General features: G+C 52.3%; 1 protein-coding gene across 1 annotated transcript in view; it reads left to right on the forward strand.

Moving 5' to 3' along the window:
• The window catches only part of LOC100762490 (calmodulin-binding transcription activator 1), an 831,381-nt gene that overhangs the window by 752,151 nt on the left and 61,868 nt on the right, over positions 1-17,362 (forward strand). The window contains exons 10-11 of the mRNA XM_027398331.2: positions 179-305; positions 7,704-7,838. Of these exons, the coding sequence (XP_027254132.2) occupies positions 179-305; positions 7,704-7,838 (262 nt within the window). The remainder of the gene's footprint in view (positions 1-178; positions 306-7,703; positions 7,839-17,362) is intronic.

Genomic DNA, 17,362 nt, shown 5'->3' on the forward strand with positions numbered 1-17,362 from the left:
CCTAGAAGGGATGTCTCAGAAGTCAACTTATTGGGCTGCCGGGTACGGCTGGGAATCCGCATGCTTAGCCGGCGGTCCTCACCCCTCCCTCTCCTGCTAAGCCTGCCGCTGCAGGGGCCTCCCCTGTGCAGCGTCCTCTCCCCTGTGGCACTGCTCCATCTCTGTTCTCTCTCTACAGGGAGGAGTGAAGGTCCTCATCACAGGCCCATGGCAAGAAGCCAGCAATAATTACAGTTGCCTGTTTGACCAGATCTCCGTGCCCGCATCCCTGATTCAGCCTGGGGTGTTGCGTTGCTACTGCCCAGGTGAGGAGGCTGTGCCCATGGGGGGACGGGGGAGGGGACAGACAGAACGGGGAGAGTAGACTCTGAGTTAGCCTTGGGATGACCTTGAGCAAGTCATGTCTTTAGCCTGCTTTCCTCAGCCGTGAGGAAGTGTGCCCACACGGTCTATTGCATCATCCGTTGGGGCTCAGGAACCCTGGGAACAACTCAGCTGGGAACACCAGGCATGCTCAATAGGGATTGTGAAGAGAACATAGCAAAGGGGCTATTTAAAGACCCAATTAGTCAGGTGACATAGCCAAGATGGCCCCAGCTGGGGCGGAGCCAAGGTGACAGACAAGATCTGGTCTACTGCAGGGCTGACCTTACTCCTGCCTCAGCCCAGCCCAACCTGATGCAAGGGCAAGGGAGCTCTGGACCACATATTCACAGTACTAGTCCTGTCTGGAGCACAGAGCAGGTCAGGGAAGCCTTCCACGTGTAGGGACTGTGGGCAACTGGGTGGCACACTAAGAATAAGGAACACAAGCTCCTCTGAAAGATTCACCCAGGGGAAAGGGTGAGCACACATAACTTATTTCTGGTTTCAAGGCCTCAGAGACTCATGGGAAGCCAGTCAGAGCCCTAAGCCCTCTCGCTCCCTCACCCCAGGCTCCAGCATCATTTAATTCATGAGGTCCTCAGAACCCCTGTTTACCTGACAAGTTTCTAAGGGAGCTTGGACATCCATCCAGGCATGTAAAATTAGTAAATAAGTCAGACACTGATAACAAACCATAAAGAAATTTACTTTAAGACAATTATTTGGTATTCATATAATTTTATCACCTGCTAAAGATGAAATCAAATTAGCATACAACAAAATGGATGGATTTGTTTATTTTTCCACAAAATATTAAATCTTAGCTATTGGGCCAGGCAGTGGTGGCACACACCTTTAATCCCAGTACTCAGGCGGATCTCTGTGACTTTGAAGCCAGCCTGGTCTACAGAGCAAGTTCCAGGACAGCCAGGGCTACATAGGAAAATCCTGTCCTTGGGGAAAAAAATCTTGGCTATTTGATACTAAAGGGCATAGAACATCTTCAATATATTCCAGTTGGTCAATATCTTGATTTTATAATCAATGCTGAGGATGCCAATTTACATAAATATGTGGAACAAAAAGGTAGACATTTGCTTAAGACCACTTTAGAAATTAGTAGAAGCTCCATCCTAATCCCAAACCAAAATTCATTTAATGATTTTTTAAATGAAACTAATCAGCAACTCAAAAATCAACCTCTAAAAGCAAACATTCTAGTATAACACCATCCAAATGGTCTAATTTGATATTTACATGCTGAGAAATGACAGGAAATATTTAGTCTCTGTTTTTAGTAATTAAGCTGTGTTTCTGTCAGTGCAGAGAACTTGGTATGTTCAGTAAAGTCCCAGATCAATGCTGAGGTGTCTCAGGCAGTGTTTGCTGGTGACATGTGCCAGGACAGCCATGCAGAATAAACAACTCGTTATGTGTTCAGAACCAAGTATAGTAAAGTCACTCAACCCAACGTGCACAAGGACTGTCAGGAGCAGCTAGGAGTCACTATGCATTTATGTTGAATTTTTGGTTATTGAATGTTTAGAAACCTTTTACTGTTGCCAGATGTCTTCTCCCTGTGCCATTCCAGTTGACAACACCCCAGAGTATCACGACCCACAATTTAGGGAGCTGTGATCTACTTAGATTGGCTAACTTACCCTTGACCTCTGACCATATCTACTTCCCGATGAGCCTGCGGGCCCCATGAAGGCAGAAGATTGTGTCTTTCTTAGTCACTGTTGTGTCCCCAAGGCTAGCAAAGCACCTTAGGGTACTGGAGGTCTGTGAGGGAGTAACTGAATCTCCAAGAGTTTGAAAGCAGTTTGGAAAAACGTGAGCTTCCCGTTTGCTTGGGTGAGACTGGGGAAATCCTTGTCTCAGCCTCCCACATCACCAGCTGGGTGGACAGCTTGTCCACCTATTCCAGGCAAGGAACAGGAGAGGCAGAACAAAGAGATGAGTGGGGGAAAGGGAGAGGGACTTCCTACACTGTCTGAGGGACAACCTACACTGAGGGACTTCCTACACTGTCTGAGGGACGTCCTACACTGTCTGAGGGGCGTCCTACACTGTCTGAGGGACTTCCTACATGTCTGAGGGACTTCCTACACTGTCTGAGGGACAACCTACACTGAGGGACTTCCTACACTGTCTGAGGGACTTCCTACACTGAGGGACTTCCTACACTGTCTGAGGGATGTCCTACACTGTCTGAGGGACGTCCTACACTGTCTGAGGGACAACCTACACTGAGGAACTTCCTACACTGTCTGAGGGACGTCCTACACTGTCTGAGGGACTTCCTACACTGTCTGAGGGACTTCCTACACTGTCTGAGGGACTTCCTACACTGTCTGAGGGACTTCCTACACTGTCTGAGGGACGTCCTACACTGTCTGAGGGACGTCCTACACTGTCTGAGGGACAACCTACACTGTCTGAGGAACTTCCTACACTGTCTGAGGGACAACCTACACTGTCTGAGGGACTTCCTACACTGTCTGAGGGACTTCCTACACTGTCTGAGGGACGTCCTACACTGTCTGAGGGACGTCCTACACTGTCTGAGGGACGTCCTACACTGTCTGAGGGACTTCCTACACTGTCTGAGGGACTTCCTACACTGTCTGAGGGACTTCCTACACTGTCTGAGGGACTTCCTACACTGTCTGAGGGACATCCTACACTGTCTGAGGGACTTCCTACATGTCTGAGGGACGTCCTACACTGTCTGAGGGATGTCCTACACTGTCTGAGGAACTTCCTACTTTGTCTGAGGGACTTCCTACACTGAGGGACGTCCTACATGTCTGAGGGACTTCCTACATGTCTGAGGGACATCCTACACTGTCTGAGGGACTTCCTACACTGTCTGAGGGACTTCCTACTTTGTCTGAGGGACGTCCTACACTGAGGGACGTCCTACACTGTCTGAAGCCAGAGAGCTTGTGAAAGAGAGGTGCTTCTATCAGAGGGCCACGATGGGGATGGAAAATAGGTACCTAGCAGGCTGACCAGGGCTGTGCAGGCCAACAGGGATCCCCAACACTCCCCTGTGGTCTCCTCAGTGCCTGCCTGTTTTCCTCCCCCTTGTCCCCTGTGTGACACTCTGGTGCTTACAAACCAACCATTCCTCCTCCTCCTCCACTTCTGCCTTCTCTCTCCTGCCCTCTCTCCCCACCTTTTCTCATCTCTCTCCTCACCCCTTCTCCCCGCCCCATTTGCCTTCCTCTGTAACCCACTGGATCAAAAATGCCCTGCTTCAGGGGGGTTGGCATCAAATGCTCAGCTCAGTCTAGTTCCTCCTTCACCCCATACGCCTCAGGCAGCCAAGACTGGCACCTATAGAAGCCCCCCCCACACCCCACCCAGTGCTCACCAGCTCCAAAGCTGTCTCCAGAGGGCCTACCCAGCCCCAGGTCCTCCCAACAACCCTGCTGAAATTGGACAGCAGCCATCCAGATGGCTACCCTGGGCCAAGACAGCCCATCCCAGCACAGAAGAGAGGGCGGCATGCTATTAAACTGTCCACTGTGCACCTGCTGTGGAAGGAGCCTTGCCTGGCCTATAAATAGATGCAGCTTCCTGTACCTGGCTAAATCCCTAGACCTTGCCTCAGGCTCCTGACAAAGGACTGGCTTTGTATGACCTCTGCATCCCAGGTCAGGACCCAGAGGATTCTGGGAGCTAGACTCAATCCCACCCAGCTATGTCCTGGTCAGTCACATGCCATCTGTGTAACTTCACCTTGGATACTGGTGTCTCTGAACCTTGGTCTTTAGAGACTTCTTCCAGATGGCTAGAAGCATGAAATGATGAAGGGTCATGAAGCTCTTGCCTCTAGTGCCCCTCTCACAAAGGCAGAGGGGAGGAAACCGGGGCTATTCCGGTCTCTTTAGGTATTCTCCTGACCTCACTGCACTTCTGGGTCCCAGTGCTAATATACAGAGTCCACCCAGGCCTCTTTGCCTAGTTACTGGGACACTTCTAAAGTATCCTGTCTCCAACCAGATACTGCAAAACTAGAGAGTGAGTGCCATGGTCTGACAGCTGGGCACCTCCTGTTGGCAGCCAACCTCACAGAGCATGTCCTGTGAGGATGTATCAGTTTTAACATCCACATTGAAACGGGTCCTGTTGGGTGTATTGATTGGTTGATTCACTCATTCACTATTTCATCATTTTCAAATCTTCTGCTTGCCATGGATTGAGGGATGCCTAGACTGAAGCCCCTAAGGGTACCTGACTCAAAGAGCTTCTACTCCAAAGAGGCTGGGTCAAGTCAACCTACTGCATCCTTGGGAGGTGGTGCAGCTGCTAGGGATGTCACCTGGGGTCTCACAGAGGAAACTGAAGTTGGTCTTAAAGGAGAAACACCAGACACTAGAACCGAACTGACCTTGCCAACGAAAAGGGTCTCAAAGGCAGGTGAACACAAGCCAGGCCACCTTAGAGGCTGAGGTTGGAAGGGAGAGAAGGTCCAAAGAACACAGATGCCAACGGCCTGGCAGCCTGGTGCACTTGCCTGGGCAAAACCAAACCTGACAGAGAACAGAATTCCTCCACGTTCACACTACCACTGCAATAGTGGACACTGGGATTGGGATTGTCCTGAGCCCAGGGGCAGTCAGTCAAGTCAGGCTACCAAGCAGGGGTGGTACAGTGGATGAGAGGTAAACAGTGGAGGGGTCTACCAAGATGTCTGCTAGCTTGCCAGCCCCGTCCGGACTCCTAGGAAGTCATCAGAAGGCAGAAGATGAAACTCCAAGTGAGCAGAACCCATGTTAAGACAGCTCACTTTGCAGAGTTGTGGATGGTTAGAATAGGATCTTGATATTGACAGGCACTGAGTGTGAAGGTCTGAACTGACAGTCTCGGCTGCTGGGGGCCGACGCTGCTACAGGAGACAGAAAGTAACAAATGAGCCAAGAGATGCAATAAGGCAAGTGGAGAGGATGTACACAGTAGCAATCCCTTCTCAGACATGGGAGGCACACCCCCCGGAGGCCGGCAGGAGAGGGATGGCACCAAGCCAGTCTCAGAAAGGGTGGAAGAAAGTGTCACAACAGGAAGACGATGAGGGGAGCACAGAGGCCCTGAGGCAGGGAGAGGTTTGGCAAATTGGAGTCTAATTTAATGGTACTTGCATGGGAAGTCATTGTTTTTAGGCACCGGAGTGATTTGTTCTAAATCATGTATTTAAAAGATGTTTTAAAGATGGGTGTGCTAGCACCTACCTTTAATCCCAATACTGGGATGGGGTGAGGGGTGCAGAGGCAGGTGGGTCTCTTAGTTTAAGGCCAGTCTGATCTACATGGTGAATTCCAGGTTGGCCAAGGCTATATAGTAAGACCCTGTCTTAAAAAAAAAAAAATTATTCTGGGAGAATGGGTTAAGAGGAACAGTAACCTACATGGGAAAGCCAGGGGCACAGGGCTAAGGGTAACCTTTAAAGAAGAAGACTCCCCTGGTAACTAACCTCTTCTAAGGGTTCTGCAAGACAACCTCCCACAAGATAGCCTCCCCAAGACAGCCCGCCCCCCACATTGTTGCCTTCAGCAGGAGGCCCTAGTGTCAGCACAGGCAAGGTATGGTTGTTGACAAGAGCCAAGGAGACAGAGGAATGAATGGGGCCAGGAACTGCTGATTGGTTTTCTGTGGGAGAGAGGAAGACAAGGAAGCTGGGCCTGACACCTTCCACACGGTGGCAGGGCGCCCTGTACTGTATCTCTGAGGTTGTGGAGATGCCCTAGAGTCTGCAGCATTCATTAGTGCTGTGAGTTGTATTCATGTCAGGACAGTGGCCAACAGCCTTCCACTGGGACCCTGGACACCAGAGACTACAGCTTCCCCACCTTGAGAGTAGAGCTGCTCTGTGGAATCACAGCCCTTCCTTCCTGTTGGTAAACCAGGCACGTCTGTAGGAGAGAATAGTAACCACGATCTTGGAGTTTTGCCCAGGGATGTAGTCTGATGGCAGAAGACTCTGGATACAGTTGGGGATCCCTGTCCAGAGAAACGCCATGGGAGGTCCTACATGACCCGCACTACCATGGAGCCCATCCTTCCCGGTTGGATCCTGCATCAGAGCAGGAAAACCTACTGGTCACACTTGGAGAGTGATTTCCCCAAGACCTGCTTTCCACACACCTCAGCTGGAGAGAGGCCACGGCCGATGAGTTGAGTTTCCCATCGGAATTGGGATCTACAGATGTCCTCTGGGGGAAGCCGGAGCCTCACCCTGTCCGAGGAGCAGCTGACTTGGATGGCTTCCTCATACCCTTAGGATTCTGAAAGCCAAGAGCTCAAACAGTAACACGATCCCTGCGTCCTCCCTGGAAATCCGGCCGGCCGGCTGGGGGTGGCCCTGAGTATTGGTTTCCCAGCTCCAGAAGAGCAGTGTCCAGAAAACATAACCTGACCCCTATTAGGGGAAAAAGCCCTAGCATAGCCACCACTGCCTACAGACATCTCTGGGGGCCACAGTACAGCCCCCAAGATATCAACGGAGACCACAGGACAGCAGCCTCCCCCCCAGCAGAAGTAGGTTCCCACCTCCATCTAGCTTTTCTCCTGCTAATGAGAATATGTTATGCACTTACCCAGCTCATGCAGGAGTCACCAAGCCCCGAGTGTGTGCTAGATTACAAGCCCCTGCTTTCCCAGTCATCAGAAGGCAACACAAGGTTTGCATCTCTGACTCAGTAGCTACCTGGCCAACAGGGGCCACAGTAAGAACCACAGACGGAATGCTGGCTGTCAGCAGAAGGCTGAGGAGCTCCTAAAGCATTGATGATGTCATATGAAATGATTTAGGACACGGCTGCAGGAATAGGCGAAATAAATACAATCCTCAGATGTTCCAACCCTGGGAAGGATGCATGGGGCAAGCCCCCTGTGCTGAGCTCAGGTCCCTTCCCATCTCAGGGAACACAGTTAAAACCACAGCAGCTTGCCAGGTGTGGTGGCACATGCCTTTAATCCCGGGACTCAGGGGTTGAGGCAAGCAGATCTCTGGGAATTTGAGACCAGCCTGATCTACATAGTTCCAGGCAAACCAGGGCTATACATACAATGAGAACCTGTCTCAAAAACAAAACAAACAAACAAACAAAACAAAAAAAAAAACAAGCAGAGGTTCCTCGGGGATCCCAGCCAGATGCCTGCTGAATCTGGAGCCAAGAGTTTTCCCACAAGCATCACCCTTGGGCCTTATGGGATAGACAGGCATGGGCAGAGTTAATAACTGGTTATTAGCCCTGTAATTGGTTGTTCACTGGAAGAGGGTAATGAGGAGGGGCGCTCACCCTGACCTCTCTCTTTCTGACTTTCAGCCCATGACACGGGTCTTGTGACCCTACAAGTTGCCTTCAACAATCAGATCATCTCCAATTCGGTGGTGTTTGAGTACAAAGCTCGGGCTCTGCCCACACTCCCTTCCTCTCAGCACGACTGGCTGTCACTGGACGGTAAGGATGGTGACGGCGTTCTGTTACTTGTTGGGTGCAGAGGGAGGAGAAGAGTTGGTGTGTAGATGTGAAAAAAGAAGGGTGTCAGGGCCTGGCAAGGGAGGACCACTGAGTCCTCCATCAGACTGTGTAGATGCCATTGGTCAGCCTGTGTCACCCCATCTTAATTCAGCCCCTCTTGGGGACAGATGGAGTTTGTGAGGCTGGCTTGCAGCTGTCACACCTGTCAAGGTGTCCGTGTAGTTAAACAAAGAGCTGTAAGGGCCCCAGCAGCAAATCCAAGCAGCTACTAGGCCCCTTCAATGCTGCTTCTGTATTTCCTACAGGAAGAAGGTTCTAGAGGCATGGCCCAGCCCCACACCTCCTGGACAGGAGAGCAGTGTGGGTGTTGTGGGAGCACCTCAGGCCCAGGCTTTATTCTAATTCAGAGCCCTGGGTCTCCAGGCTGTGTACCTGAGATAACTAGCCATGCCTCCTCCTGAAAGCTTACACTCCCACCACGCCAGCATCGTGGTTGTGCCCTGTACAGCTTCTAAGACAGCACTGGCTCTTGACTGTGGCTGAAAGTATACCACAAAGGAGGTGGTAGAGTTGCTGGCTGTGGAGGGGCAGAGGCCTCCAGAATCAGAGGCCTTGGTCTTGAGTTGATGGATAAGTTTCTTTCACCCAGGGTGCAACAGAGTCTCTTCAGGGAAAAAAAAAATTGGCAAAGACGTTCTGAGGGGTTCCAGGGTAAGAGGCTGCCTGCTTTCCCTACCTGGGCGTGATGCAAGCCCTGGGTAAGGTTGTATAGAGGGTACAAATCCAAGACCTAGGCCTAAGTATCTGGGGAGGTCATAGAGGTCATGGGGTGCCTTTGTTGGAAGTTGCACAGTCCCTGGATGTTGAAGGGCTAAGTACCACTCACACACAGTAACCATGTTGCCTTCTGACTTCAGCCTTCCTCCCATTGGCTGCTGGTTCAGACCCTATATATACAGGTCTTTCTAGAACTCAATGTGTACAGCCCAACCTTATCACTGCCCCTGCTCCCCCCCACCCCCGTCTCCCCTGCCCAGGCCACAGGATGCCTGGCAGCTGCCCTGGCCCATGAACTCTTCGGAGCTATTGCCAGAGGTGGTTTGGGGTCAGCAGGCATCTGCACCCTGGCAGCACTGCCTGGGAGCACCGTGCTGGTCTTGGCAGCAGCATCTGTGGCTGAGGCTGGAGCCAGTATGAGCTGATGACCTGCAGTATGTAACAGAGAAGGGCAGGGAGACCAGGGGCTCCTAGTCAGGAAATCCGGTTTCAGTTTTGTAAATGGGGGATGGAGCAGGAAGCTTCGCAGGAGCTCTGGCTCTCATACAGTGACCCAGTCAGCCTTGCCAGAGTAGAACCCAAGGATGCTGGGACTAGTCTTTCAAGACAGTGGGGTCCTGTCTTGAAAGCAGAGTCTCAGGCTAAGCAATGCCTTCAAGCACACAAAACATCTGCTGGTCCCTGGAAGCCCAGAAAGCCGGGTGTGCCTATTGGTTCTTATTACTAACGGAGGGCAGGGAGGTCTGCTGTGAGAGGAAGTAGCCTGACCACCTCATAACAAGCACACCCCTGGGTCCTGGGCCACATCAAGCCTTTGGGAGGGGACCTACTGCTAAGCTGGGCACCTGCTCCAAGACTGAGTGGTCTCCTCTGTAAGCCTGCAATCTGAAATACCCCCAGCCCCTGGCACACGACAGGAGAGATAGCATCATGACCTGGGGGGCATCTGAGCAACACTGGTTTTGTTATCATTCAGGACCCAGTTAGAACCCTAGCTCCACACATATGGGAGCCGCCCCGAGGGACTCTGGTCCTGCCTTGTTGGGGAAGGCCAGCCTGCTATCCACTAAGGCCCAGAGCACTACTACAGAGGGACCTGGTAGCTTTCCTTTCCCTTTGTTCTTTCAAATAATGGGAGGGGGAGAAGAGGTGGGGTCAGCTGGACTGTGAGACCCCACCCGGCTGAGAATCCGGGAGCATCCCCGTTGCTTCTAGAGCTCCTAGACGAATGTGCATGGTTTGCCCACATTTCTCCCGTCTGAGGGTCCGTGGGGAGGGGAGCAGCTCCGAGATTGCCATGGGCATAATCTGCCCCAGTGCTGGAGACAGCTGAGACAGCCAGTAGGAGGGCGGGGGTCTCTTGGCCGCCTGCCAACCGGCTGGCTTGGCGGTGAGCTTTGTGTGGAGGCAGATGCTGCAGTGGCCGGGCGGTGGTAAGCTTCTTTCTCCCTCCCCTCTCCCCCCTCTCGCGTCTCCGCAGCAGCTCAGTCCCTGCCTCGCCGCGGTCACTGGGCGCCTTCTCCATCACAGCTCACTAGACAGCGGTGGGTGGGGGTGGGGACGGGACGGGACGTGTGTGCAAAGGCGGGGGTGGGGCGGGGAGACTGCAGCACCCAGAGATTTGGGGCAACGCGGGCGGGCAGGAAGCGCGCGCCCTGCACACACTCACTCCCCTTCGAGCGCGCGCGCGCGCGCACGCAACCGCAATGCGGGGTCTTTTCTTCGAGCAGCGACTGGTGACGCGGGTCCCGTGGGGTTCCAGGGCACGCCGGCTGCCGCAGAGCGGCGGGTGTTCATAGGAAGAGTGCGAAGCCCTTCCTAGCTGGGAAAGGGGACCGGGATGCGCAAAATCGCTGGGCTGGCGGGGCTGGTAGCCTTGCTGTCCCTACAGGCTTCGCCCTCCTCCGACTCTGGGGAGCGTTCTTTGCCCCTCCCCTGCCTCAGAGCCGAGGACCATTTGGGGACGAGAATTTCTGCCTTTATCGATTTTAAACAATGGACTTGTTTACCAGACTCAAGGCCAGGCGGGGGCGCCTGGTCCCTCAGCGCAGAGCACTAGCGCGAACCGTGCGCGCTCACGCAGCAGCTGCGGCCCCGCCTTTGTCCTCACAGCAATCTTTGTCTCTGCAGCAGTGTTCGTCCCCACTGCTTCGTCTTTGTCTGCTATGCAGCTTTGGTGTGCGCAGCCCCGCCCAGCAGAAAGCGGTTTTCATCTAGGTGGGGTCCGGTGGCGCAGACACTTTATGTCCCCAAACCTCCGCAGGAGGGAAGGGGCTTACAGAGGGGGAGGCGCAGATGCTGCAGCCGGGTGCCTTGCGGACTGCCACGCCCTCTCAAGACCTAGGGAGTTCTTCAAATCAGTTTCCCCACTGGGCGCTGGGAATAAAGCCCTATCTGCTGAGCGTTTTTCCTTAGTGGAGGAAAAGCCACTTGAAGGCGGAGCAGGCAGGCATCAGCCAGGCTAAGAGGGATGAAAGGTGTATCCCGGGAGGAGCCATCAGAGCGGAGGAAAGCCTCCATCTTTGTCCAGGCTCTGAATACTGCCACTTTCGCCATTTCTACCCGATGTCCAGATCCAGAACAAGTGTCCCAGGTCATTTGCACCCTAGGACCCCCAAGATGGTCAGAACAGTAGGGCCTGCAAAAGGGCCCTGCTCCAGGCTGGAGGGAGGCAAGCCAGCAGGTTTGTTTCTCAGGAAACTGTCTGGGTAGGGCTTCTGAGTCTCCTTGCCTGCCAGGGCTGTACAAAGATCTAAGGCTATCTCAGCTGTATTTGTGTTCATCAGATGATAAGCCCAGGCTACTCACCACTTTAACCCTGGAGCTGAGGACACAGAAGGCAGACACTCTTCTAGACACTGTGGTACCTCTAGGTGGCCTCTGTCCCTGGAAGGGACAGTGAGTGTCTTGTCTTTTTTTTTTTTTTTTTTTTTCCTTGTAGACATCTGATTCTCCCAAAGGGTGGGCCGGGAAGGTTCATGGGCTCCCTGCCCCCACTCCTAACCCCGCTGTCTCCTTGAACTTCCCTAAGCAGCTTAGGTTGCTGTACTGCTTCTCTGACAGCTGAGAGAACTGGAATGAGACATGGAGGCAGCTCTCCTGGACTGGTCACCTGGACAAGCCTGATGACTTCACCTTAGGGAGGGAGGGACCTTGTTATCTCAGGCAAGGAGGAAGCTGGGGCTAGGAGCTCAAACTTCATTATCCAGGTGCCTGCTTCCCATGCCAGACTCAAGCAGGCTAGAGGTCTCCTGCTGCTCACAGGGCAGAAGAGATTAGACGCCTACCCTCTCCTAGCACCCTGGCTTTGGCCTAGCATCCCGAAGACCCAGACCCTGTCTAGAGAGACAGAAGAAAAGGCAAGGCCTGGCCTCCTAGCTCAGTCTGGTCTGATCTGCCCTCTGTGCAGACAGATGGGAGAGGTGCATCTGTAAACAGGTCTGGCTCTGGCACATGGTTCCCTCCTGGCTGGTTTCTAACTCCTGCCTGTGCCCTCCAGGGCTGGGGGATCACATAGGCATAGATACACTGCATACAATCCCAAGACTACAGGAACCTAGGGATCTAGAGGACCTGTGTGCTGTCTGGCTGTGGCACATGCTCCTGAGAGGCCTCTGGACACTTCTTCACAAGACACACTCTAGGGCCCTCTGATGAGTGGACCCAGGTCCTCCTAGACCAGTCTGTGTTTCCCACTGTCCAGCCCACCTTGCCATCATTCATCCTCATTGGTCCTGCTGGATTACATGAAAGAGAACAGACATGGGTAAGCAGAGACCCAGGACAGTCCAAAGGTGTCATTTCCCCACACGGTGGACAAAGAGACAAAAGTTAATTTTGTGAACCACAGCATAGAATACAATGTTCACAAGAATTTGTTTTTGAATGCTAGTATGGTTAAAGCCTGGAAGCCCCTGTCCTGCTTCTAGGGACACTATAGACTTAACTGTCACCAGAGCTGGCCAGTAAGTAAGCTATGGCCAGTGAGTGGACAAGAACCCCATCTGGAGCTTTCCAGGTCTATCTGGAATGGGCTTTGAGCAAACAGACGCTTATTAGTCTCTGCTTTTGTGTATAGCAGTGACCTTGGGGACACAGGTGGCAGTAGAAATGGTTTCAGTCAGTCTTATCCTAGGGTCTTGGAGCTGAGTGGCAAGATGAGTACCCCCTCTGAGCCCAGCCAGTGTCTTGTTCCAGGTATCTCCTTGCTGTCAGTCCTTCCCGTTCTTCCTAGGGTTCACATCACAGGTTGTGGGGAGCTAGTTTCCTCTGACCAAAAGCAACTGGGGTTGGGAGGGGCATTTATTGGGTTTCTACTTTCAAGTCACCATCCATCATCGAGGGTAGTCCGAGCAGGAACTCAAATCGGAGCTAGAAGCAGAAACCATGTAGGAAGGCTTCTTGCTGGCTTCTGTTTAGTTAGCTCTCTTTGCAGCCCAGAACCACCTGCCCAGGGCATGCTGCTGCCCACGGTGGGCTGGGTGCTCCTACATCAATTATGATATAGTCCTGTATAGGCGGGCCCACAGGCCAGTTTGAACTGGGAAATCCCTTAACTGAGAGCCCCCTCTCAGGTGATGCTAGGCTGTGTCTGGTTGGCAGTTAAAGCCAACTAGAGCAGGGATGCAAGTCTGCCTGCTTGGGCCCTGCCCTCTGTTGCTTGCTCTCTTAGCACTGAGCATGAGAATCATGTCAGCACCCAGATGGAGGAGCATCTGGGCTACTGAGGATCCTAGTCAGCCATCTGTTGCCTCTGTACCTGGGACCAAGGGAAAGTAGCTTCCTGCTGTTTGCATCTGGAGCCACACTAAGTGGGTTTGCACAGAGCTCCTCTCTGTGACTAGAACAAGTCTCCTTGGAGCTGCTTCGCCTTGCCTTCTTGTAACAGTAGCGAATGTGATGTCCTGCGAAAAAGGGTCATTAGGGAAAAGGCCAGCCTCCTTCAGAGGCCAAAGAAACAACCATTGCTACCTCAGCCCAGCTACTTGGGTAGAAAGCAAAGAAGGCATCATGGAGGAAGCCGCATTGTGGACCCGGCTCCCAGCCACAGGGGGATGAGCTGGTGGGAGATAGGCACTGACCCTCCAATGACACCATCAGCAACTCCTCTTTGACCACCGAGTTCTTCTCCTATGGCTCTAAATATAATATGACTATTAGAAATGAATGTCTGAGGTTCAGGGCAGCAGGGCCAGGCTCCCTCAGAGGATGTAAGGAAGAGCTCCCTGTCATTTCCCCCAGTGGCAGATGGCTGTTAACATCCTTTGTCATCCAGTATAATGTGGCAATATAACCCAGGCCCTGCCTCCTCTGTCACACGGTCCTCTTCCTTCTGTGTGTCTCTGTTTTCATGTGAGGAGACTCCTAGTCCACTGTGAACTCAACTTGACTAGTCATCTCTGTAATTTGGCCCTATTTCTAACCAGACCACATGCCCAAGTGCAGATAGGCAGCCCAGCGCACCAGCTCTTGAGGACTTGTGTCCAGAGGCATCCAGAAGAACACTGGTGGTTTGCATGAGATAGCCTCGCTAGTCTCTGACATTTGAATACTTGGTCTTCGGTTGTTGGAGCTGCTCAGGGAGCCTTAGGAAGCAACAGGGGGGCCTTGTTGTAAGAAATGTTACTAGGGATAGACTTGGAGGTTTTTAAAGCCTGTGCTATTTCCAGTGTGCTCTCTGCTTCCTTGTGGTTGAGATGTGAGCTCTCAGCTGTTCTGCCACCATGTCTGCTTGCTGCCACGGTGGTGACGGACTCTTATTCCTCTGGAGCATAAATAAACCCTTGCACGAGTGGCCTTGGTCACGGTGTTGGATCATAGTATCAGAAAAGCAACTAATAGGAACACCCAGTGTGGTCCTTGCCCTCTTCAGCTGTGCTTGAAGACAAATGGAGCAGTAGAGAACACAGAAGCCTCGGGAGGCTTTGTTTTCCATGAGGCTGACTGGATGTGGTGAGGTAATGCAGCAAGGTGCAGCTGTGTACCCAGAAGCCAGTGCTTCCAGCAGTCTGTAAAGGAAGCATGGCCCCACACAACGGTGAGCATTTGTTTTGTGGATGCTGGTATATTCTTGAAGGAAGAAAGCTACTGCTGGGACAAGGACAGAGAAGGCACTGGCATCTAGTTTCTGACACCCACCCCATCCATGTACCATGGGCATGAGGGCCAGTTATAGCCCTGGCCAAGATCACGAGTCCTTCTTGACCACATGACCCTTAGGGCCTAGGATCCCTGCTGATTGGTCCTTCCTCTTTTGAAACCCCTTTGCCCCAATCTCTGGACATTCACCCTGTCTTTCAGCTCCTTCCAACTTCACTGCCTGTCACTAGCTCCTCCTTCTGGAAAGTTCTGTAGGTGCCTATGTAGCTGGCTTTGTTCTTTCCTTTGCCCACTTTCTCCCAGAACTCAGGCTCAGGCTCTGGCTCACTGTGCCATTTACCAGTGACTTTTTCTCATTGCTATGACGAAGGAAGAATTTTGGTGGTGGTGTGTTGTTGTTGTGGTTGTAATGTGTGGTGTGTGATGGTGGTGTGTGGTGGTGTGTGGTGGTGTGTGGTGGTGTGTGGTGGTGTGTGGTGGTGTGGTGTATGGTGGTGTGTGATGTGTGATGGTGGTGTGTGGTGGTATGGTGTATGGTGGTGTGTGGTGTGTGGTGGTGTGGTGTATGGTGGTGTGTTGTGTGGTGTATGGTGGTGTGGTGGTGTGGTGTGTGATGGTGGTGTGGTGTGAGGTGCGTGGTGTGTGATGGTGGTGTGGTGTGGTGATGTGTGGTATGTGGTGTGTGGTGGTGTATGGTGGTGTGTGGTGTGTGATGGTGGTGTGGTGTGTGGTGTGTGGTGTGTGGTGGTGGTTTCAGGGGATTTCATTCCTTCAGTGTGGGAAAGGCACGCATGGTAGTGAGAGATTAACATGGTGTCCAGTCAGGAAGCAAAGTGCTGAGACCAGTACCGGAGTCAGATATAACATTCAAGGGCTTCCCCCAGCAACCTGTTTCTAGCCAGGTGTGTCTCAAAGGTCTCATAACCTCCCACAAACACAAGAATACAGTGCATTATCGCCACTGGTCAGTATGGCTTCCCAGATCCAGAATTGTCCATTCAGACCCCTCTCGGGCAGCCGCATATGCCCAGTGAGACTCAGACCATTTCCACGTTGTTCTCATTTCCCACCCCTCTTCCTGGCCTTTGTGATGAACCCCAGGAGGATCACTGCCTCCCCCACATGCCAGCTCCAGCCTGTGCCTTTCTCTCCTTTCTCCCCATCCCCAGCACCGCTGTCATGTACCCAAAATAGCTGTGCACGTCCTAGCCCGTCTCCTGGCCTCCTTCCCCCAGGGCCATTCATTCTTCCATCATCCAGTAAATATGTGCTAAGCCTCTGCCGGGTGCCAGGCACTGGTCGAGGCCCCGGGGAGTCTTAATTCTCCCTGGGGTTTATATTCCAGTGGGGAGAAAGAAAACAAAACAAGTTGCAAATAAAAACACCAGCTGGCAATGAGTGCTGAGCAGAAGCCTTGAGCTGGCTGATCTGGGAGAAGGTTCCAGGTACTTTAGGTTGTGGTGTGGGGGGGTGAATGGGGCAAGATGTGAAGGCGAGATGTGTGTGAGGTGGATAGAATTCCACTCACTCTCACTGGAAGAACATACTAGGCACTAAGATTCTCCAGAGCACAGTCCCCAGGAGGTAGGGACTAGCCTGGCATTCTTGCATACCTGAGGAAGAAAAGAGGAAGGTGAGCCAGGGAGGGGCATGCAGGGAGAATCAGCCAGAGAGGCAGCAGTGCCAGCCACATGAGGTCATCATCCAATGTAGAGAGCCAAAACTTCAGCCAAGGCCGGTAGGGAGCTGCCACAGACAAGGGACATGAGCTCAGGTGCGTGCTGAGTGGGTGAGGTGCCTGGCCCAGGGGCATGTTTAAGTGGGCAACATGACATGTTCAGGTGTGTTTCCAGGCCACCCAAGCTGCTGTTTGGAGAATGTGTCTCTATATGCAGGCTCCCTTCCCAGGGGCTAGCGCATCAGTTTAGGTGACAGATGATAGCAACTCTGACAAAGCTAGTCACAGTCTCTGAGACACTGGCTTTGAGTGACATTTGGAGGTAAAATCAATGGTCCTGCTAGTGAGTTGAGTGTAGAATGAGAAAAAAAAAAAGACTGAATGGGTTGATGCTTAAATTTGGGCCTTTAACAGCTAGAGAGACAGTGGATTGTTTCCTGGGATGGAGGACTCTGAAGAAGCACATTTGGGAGCTGGAGGAAATGCAGAATTTGGTTTTGCTGTAACCAGTTAGACAGGGACACCAAGGTCACAGTTGGCTCTGAAGGAGATGGTGGAGAAAGAAACACAGAACAGAAGTGAGATTTTGGAATCATGAGCTTATGGGTAGGATTACAGTGGCTACCTGTGATTGCTCCATTAAAAGGTATAGAAACAGAAGCTGTGGTAGTGGCCACAAGCTGAGCCAGGTGGTGGTGATGCACGCCTTTAATCCCAGCTCTTGGGAGGCAGGGGCAGGCAGATCTCTGTGAGTTCGAGGCCAGCCTGGTCTATAGACCAAGTTCTAGGACAGCCAGGGCTACAGAAAAACTCTGTAAAAACAAAACCAAATCAAACATACAAACAAAACAAACCACAGGCCAGCCTAGCACTTACCTGTAAGGAGAAAAGGAACCGGCAAAGACACTGTGTAGCCAGCAACATGGAGGAAGAAGACATTTCAAGAAGG

Source organism: Cricetulus griseus, chromosome 2 (genome assembly GCF_003668045.3).
Source record: "Cricetulus griseus strain 17A/GY chromosome 2, alternate assembly CriGri-PICRH-1.0, whole genome shotgun sequence".
In the NCBI taxonomy this organism is placed as follows: domain Eukaryota; kingdom Metazoa; phylum Chordata; class Mammalia; order Rodentia; family Cricetidae; genus Cricetulus; species Cricetulus griseus.